Here is a 6484-nt window from a genome sequence, read left to right on the forward strand (position 1 = left end):
AACCTCTTAGGGATTTATGAAATACTGCAGTGCAGCATTTAGCACACACCAGGGCTGTGAAGCATGACACACATCACTAGGCAATTTTTGAAGCATAAGCCTGCAGCACAGGATGGGAATATCATGAGCTTGTTGTCTTAGGTGTGCATTGTACTCTATCACTGTTACAATGCACCACTCAGAGTAATTACTCTAAGTAATGGAGGGAAGCAGAGAGAAAGAGAGGGAGAGTACAGAGGGGGGATGGATGGGAGAGGCAGAATGATTGGAGAGAGAGAGAGTGTGTATGTGTGTGTGTGTGAGAGAGAGAGAGAGAGAGAGAGAGAGGATATTGAAAAGGAAAGGAGGGCACGGCTGAAGGGAGGGATGCAGGCTGCTGTATGCTGCTCTTCCTGCTCACACTAAGATGGGACTGCAAGTGGTGATTTGGGGAGTGGCTGCAATTTCTCACTGGGGATCCTGAAGGAGGATAGTCTAATGTAGTCGATCTGTTAGATACTGTGGCTCTATCATGCCACTATGCCAGCCATGAACAGGCCAGGGTAGGTATAACACATTACAGCCTCTTTTTTCTGTCTGTCTCTCTATTTTGCATGCAAGGCCTGAGTGTCTTTATATTACATAATGAAGACTTGTGACTTGAAAACTAATACTGGTGGAAAAAAGACATCAGGGATTCCACCAGAGTGCAATGCATTTCTGAGAAGATCAATGCTCTCTTTCATGTGGGATGATGAAGCGGTTTTATGTGACTCTTGTGCCGAGAAGCTGATCCTACTGCAACATGAAGCCGTCAGGATATGGCCTAGGCTGACCCCAAGTCAACACAGAGAAAGCTAACTTTATTTTTGCTTCTACAGGTTTCTTACTAAAGCAGGCCTGAGGAGACTTCTAACAGCAGATGAGGTATGGAGTCTTGGGAGGAAGAGAAGTTTGGGAGAACATAATATCCTAACAGAGCAAGAGTTCCTACAGACAGCAGGGTCCAAAGATTCAAGTGAACCAAAAGGTTTCTCAGCATACAGCCATCGAAGCAAGCCATGCCATAACACCAGCACTGAGAGAAAAGTAAAAAGAGAGGATGGAAAACCTCCACATAAGCAAGAATCAGTGAAGGCAAACTCTAAACCTCATGGTTACGGTGGGTCAGGTTTTAAAGATCCTTTTTAAATATAGATTTAGCATGTTCTACAATTGTTTATACACTTGGCTGTAATCACTGCAGTCAACTGATTGGTGTTACCACTGGTTAATATTGTATTCTGAAAAAATATTGTCAAAAGATGTAACAAAAACATTTTTCTCTTTTTTAAATTTAATCACAACCGTAAAACTTTCCTTTTTGGTTCCCTTTGAACATCAACACCAAATCATTGTTGAGGCAGCTGTAATTCATTTTCAGTGGTGATATACAGTGTATGTCCAGCATTTTTGCTGACTCATGCTCTTGGCTGAGTGATTCAGCCATTAGTAATATACTGACCTACTGTGGTAGCTAGAAAATACGAGAGTTTCAATAGAGTCAGCTCCTGAATTATTGGTACCCTTCATGAAAATTAAAAAAATGTATATATAATAGGGACCAAATACAAATTTGGAATGAATATATATATATATGTATGTACATGTAATATAAATAAAACATATACAAATATAGACGTAAATAGGAGACACACTATTCTTTTTTTTTCTCGAAAGCCCACCAGACCGATTCACAGGATGTGCATCAGAACAGGGATCCCACAGGACAAAAAAGTTGTACAAGTGGGAGGTTGCTATTTTCGTGCGGGCACAAGTGGTTAGATACTGAGCTTGCAGGATAAACAAAGACCATGAACAGAGATGCAGCACTGAGTAATGCATTTAAAGTGTTCATTCATTCATCCTTAGTAACTGCCTGTTCTCGATTGTGGTGGTTTAAATTATGCTACAACTTTGTGTATATTTTGGGAAATAGAACCAACTAAACTTAAAAAGAAAATATTGTGGCCAGGTGCAAACAAAAATAATAACCATGTGAGTGAGATTTAAAAACATCTCTAGTTGAGAGTAATTATGACCTGGACTGATGGATCTGAGGTTAAGGAACTGTCAGAGCAAGAATTCACAGACCATGCTGACAGTGATAGATATTTCTCCCTCTGTGTTTTTCCCAGTATTTTCCACTGTTTCAGGGGCATAGTGTTTCATATGTTATTTAAAAAAACTCCTTTTAAAATCCAAATACAGATACAGATACTGATACACTATATCGCCAAAAGTTTGTGGACACCTGACTGTCGCACTCATCCATTCAGATTTAGTTTCCCTTTTTCTGTTATAATAACCTCCTCCACTCTTCTGCAAAGGCTTTCCACTAGATTTTGGAGTGTAGCTGTGGGGATTTGTGCCCATTCGGCCACAAGAACATTAGTGAGGTCGGGCACTGATGTCAAGCAAGGAGGACTGGGGTGCAGTCGGTGTTTCAATTCATCCCAAAGGTGTTCAGTGGGGTTGAGGTCAGGGCTCTATGCAGGCCACTCGAGTTCTTCCACTCCAGCCTTGGCAAACCATGTGTTTATGGGCCATGCTTTGTTCACAGGGGCATTGTCATGCTGGAATATGTTTGGGCCCTTAGTTCCAGTGAAGGTAAATTGTAATGCTACAGCATACAAAAACATTCTTTTCTAATTGTGTGCTTCCAAACAGCACTGAGTATTATCATGCAATCAATCTTAACATGATCAAAAGATTTAATCAGATATGCTGATGATGTTCATGGCCAAAAGGTTGCATCTGACCACAAGGCACAATTTCATTTTATGGGTTGCAAAATCAGTTCTGGAGAGTTCAAAATTCTGACAAAATACCATTGTATTAAAAAAACCTTAAGATTTATGAGAATTATGTTCTCCAATTGGTTGAATGAAACTGTTGAATTAATGTCTGTAATATATTTTTTATACAGTTTTTGCCTGTCCTTCTGAAGTGTGACAGTTATTCTGGAGTTGACTGTATATGCATATTCATAATTTAGTAACTGTTTTCCATTTGATTACTATAGACTTTCTATGGTATTTTACTTGAAATAAGTTTGTCCTTACAGAGCCTAAGCCTGAGAAAAAGGTCAAGAGTCCTTTGCATAAAATTGATCCTCATCCAAAGGTGAACCCAACGAAAAGCACTGAAATACACTCAGGAGAAAAAGTAAACTGGAAACCTCTAAAGGATGTGCATCATTTCACATCGGAACACAACCAGGGTAGTTGTGGAACATCTGACAATGCCCCCATTGTGTCCTGTTTGTCCTCTGACATAGAGGAAGACCTGCCCTATGATTATGAAGACGTACATCAAAAACCTGGAGAACAAACCGAAGCAAGGTTTCAAGAGACATTGAAGCCACATTCCTCTTCATTTGAAATGACTGTAGACTGTGGTGAGGTAATAACTGACAATCTGACTCTTAATGTGCACAACAGCCATCAGTCGCAAAGTGTGGTATTCAACAATAACCATGAGATTTGTGATGTGTCCGGGAAGTCAAACACAGCTTATACTCAGACACATGAGATTGATTTAGTCTCACAGATCTCTGAAAATCTGAAGTGGCAGAACATTAAAGATTCAATCATAGATAAACCACTTGTTACAAATTCAGTCCATGCTGTAAGTAGTGATATAAAAAGGACTGACAGCCCATCCTGTGATGATAGCCTTTCTGATGCAGAAGATAAATCAGAACCATTTTCCCTCCAGAGTGAAGGACTGGTCTGGTCTGAAGAAGAGAAGGATGTTCACAGTGAAGAGAAATATGAAGCAGACACCTTTGCTTTAGTCTACGCTGAGAAGTTTACTGTCATCCCAGAATCACCTGCATACTGCCACCAGTCCAACACTAAACACTGTGAAGTGGATCCCTATGGTCTGATTCATAATGAAAAGCAAATGATAGCAGAGTCCAACCTGTCAGAGATCCTCTCTCCTGTAGATGAAGTCTTGTCATATGGAAGTGCTGAGCTTCCTCCGTCACTTAAAGGAGGAGATGGACAAGGACTAGACATCAACAGTTTACCACCTCCCCCACCTGCCTTTGAGATTATCACATGGACTAGTGAGGAGGATCTTCCAGCTCCACCTGACTTTCTTGAAGACATTTCCATTAATAGCGAGAACATACCTCCTCTTCCTGTGGACTTGTCTTGTAAGAGAGATACAGAGAGGCCAAGTGAGACCAATGTTAATAATGATGCTAACACTGGAGGTTTGTGTCAAATCCTTCCTCCTGCAGAACAGGATCAGGAAGATGAGGGTTCTGAATACACCAGCTCTCTTCCTATGGATGAGAGTAATGAAAGCCATGATCCTTTGTCCTCCTTTAACATTGGAGACAGGGTTCTTGTCTGCAACTCAAGACCAGGAGTTCTCAAATATAAGGGATACACTGCTTTTGCTGATGGCTTTTGGGCTGGCGTCGCACTTGATACACCCAATGGAAACCATAATGGAACATTCAGAGGTGTGAAGTATTTTAAATGTGAGAAGAGCTGCGGGGTCCTGGTCAGAGCCGAGGACATTTCTCATCTGCATAGAGAGCAATGTAATGAAGCAGATACAGGCATGGATGAAGATACATTCTCAGATGAGGATCCCCCCAGTAACCAAGATGGGGAAAATGGGAATAAACCTTCCGGGAAGAGGCAAAGAAGGCAAAGTGGCAGACATGGTTCATCAGCACCAAAACAGACATTCCAGCAGGATCCATGTGAAAATGATGAAGCCACAGACAATAAGTTACCAACTTTTTCAACATTGAGTGAAAAAACACCATTAAAAGTGAGCCACAAACACTAAAATACTTGATTTCATAATTCGAATTTGCAAAATGTGCTCTTTTGTGATCATTAAACATTCTGTTTTAGATTGATTGTACAAGCCATCTAGATGACTCTGAGGCTCTGATAGAGAGGTTAACTGAGGAGATTTTTGCAGATGCTTTAAAGAATATACAGGGAGTGGAATCAACACATGATGGTAAACCAAAGGAAATTGTAAGCAACCGATTTTATGCTTCAGTAGAATTTAACATTGGCCATACTTTTCCAGAATTAACATATATGTTTTCTTTGTTGAACTTCAGAATTTTAAGAAAAAAGAAGCTAGCAATGTGATTAACAAACCACGTCTCATGGATAAGTGGCAGCAGGTGTATCCAGTAACTCCACCACAAATACGGGTCAAACCTCATGAACACAGGATTGTGTACAGACTGGTTGATGACACGGTTGAGACACTCTGTGGCCAGGCAAATGGAAGTGCACTCGATGCTTGTGAAACACCAAACTACTTAGTAGATGATGAAAGCCGCAAAACCTACAGGCAGGTGAGTCATGCCTACTTGATCTAAACTGTTGGCAATCTGTAGGACTCTCATGCGTGTATTTTCCTGTCATTCTGTATTCATGTCAGGTCCTTTTCCAGTTAGCATCTGATATTCTGCACAAGATTTGTGCTGATATATTGGAAATGAGTGGATCTTCTCAGAAAATAAAGGATAAATCAATGATCTCACTTCTACAGACAAGACAAATTTCAGTCAAACTTTTAAAGGTAAGATCAGAAATAAAGTGTGTTTAAGTGTGGTATTATCAAGAAATCATTAAGATCAAGTTTAATGTTATCACTGTTGGCAGTGAAATACAGATGATGTAAATACACTGATTTTTGTGAAATATATCTACATTGGATCAAGAATGCAGTGAAAAGGGAAACACAGAAAGTGCTTAATTTGGAACAAACTGATCAAGAAATGACAGAGATGCTGCAAACGCTGTGCAAATACTGGTATGCTAAAAGGGACAGAGTGGACTACATCCTGGTTTGTACACCGACTTTTAACTGAATGTCGATATGACGAATTAATATTATTTCTGTAGCTTATTATATACTATCTTGATTGTTATCAATAATGCACACATTGTATCTTTTGTAGATTCAGGAACTTCACAATGAGGAGAAGGAGTGGGTGGATTACAGTAATGACCAGATCACTGTGAAAATGCGACTGGCCAACGAGATTTTCAGCCTGCTTCTGGATGACACTATATCAGTTCTTAACCACATATATATAGCAGACTACAAATGATACAGATTTGGCATCCTTATCATATCTTTTGGAAAATTACACAAACTTTGTCACATCTTGACTTTTTGATTTAGGAAATTCTGTGTATAATTTTAAAGTATCAACTAAATAAAGGGAAGGTGTGTTTATATGTATGTAAATTAGTATGTTAATTTGTGATATGATGCTATAGATAATAGATAATTCATAACAATTTTAGTAGTGGGTGGCATGGTGGCACAGTGGGTAGTGTTGCCACCTCACAGCTCCAGTGTCCCCGTTTCGCTCCAGAGCTCGGGGTACTTTGTAGAGTTTTGCATGGTCTCCCTGTATCTGTGTGGGTTTCCTCTGGGTTCCCCAGTTCCTTCTCCAAAAACCATG

General features: G+C 39.9%; 1 protein-coding gene across 2 annotated transcripts; it reads left to right on the top strand.

Moving 5' to 3' along the window:
- Positions 1-351: 351 nt before the first annotated feature.
- LOC128317318 (uncharacterized) lies at positions 352-6254 on the top strand. 2 transcript variants are annotated; one of them, XM_053229032.1, is made up of 8 exons: positions 352-542; positions 861-1141; positions 3086-4815; positions 4902-5030; positions 5120-5362; positions 5449-5589; positions 5732-5857; positions 5972-6254. In XM_053229032.1, exons 1-8 carry the CDS (start codon positions 520-522, stop codon positions 6122-6124), a joined length of 2826 nt encoding a protein of 941 aa, XP_053085007.1. In that variant the 5' UTR covers positions 352-519; the 3' UTR covers positions 6125-6254. The 2 variants fall into 2 exon arrangements, with proteins under 2 accessions (XP_053085007.1, XP_053085008.1); XM_053229033.1 differs by having other exon boundaries at positions 5461-5589.
- The last annotated feature ends 230 nt before the right edge of the window (positions 6255-6484 follow it).

The sequence above is a fragment of the Pangasianodon hypophthalmus genome, chromosome 24 (assembly GCF_027358585.1).
Source record: "Pangasianodon hypophthalmus isolate fPanHyp1 chromosome 24, fPanHyp1.pri, whole genome shotgun sequence".
In the NCBI taxonomy this organism is placed as follows: domain Eukaryota; kingdom Metazoa; phylum Chordata; class Actinopteri; order Siluriformes; family Pangasiidae; genus Pangasianodon; species Pangasianodon hypophthalmus.

What these genes read in the sequence shown, in the direction of transcription:
- LOC128317318 (XM_053229032.1), top strand. Translation starts at nt 520, where the DNA reads ATGCCAGCCATGAACAGGCCAGG. An exon ending in CCAGCCATGAACAGGCCAGG is followed by an intron (nt 543 to 860) that starts GTAGGTATAACA and finishes TTGCTTCTACAG; the next exon opens with GTTTCTTACTAAAGCAGGCC. An exon ending in GTGAAAAAACACCATTAAAA is followed by an intron (nt 4,816 to 4,901) that starts GTGAGCCACAAA and finishes ATTCTGTTTTAG; the next exon opens with ATTGATTGTACAAGCCATCT.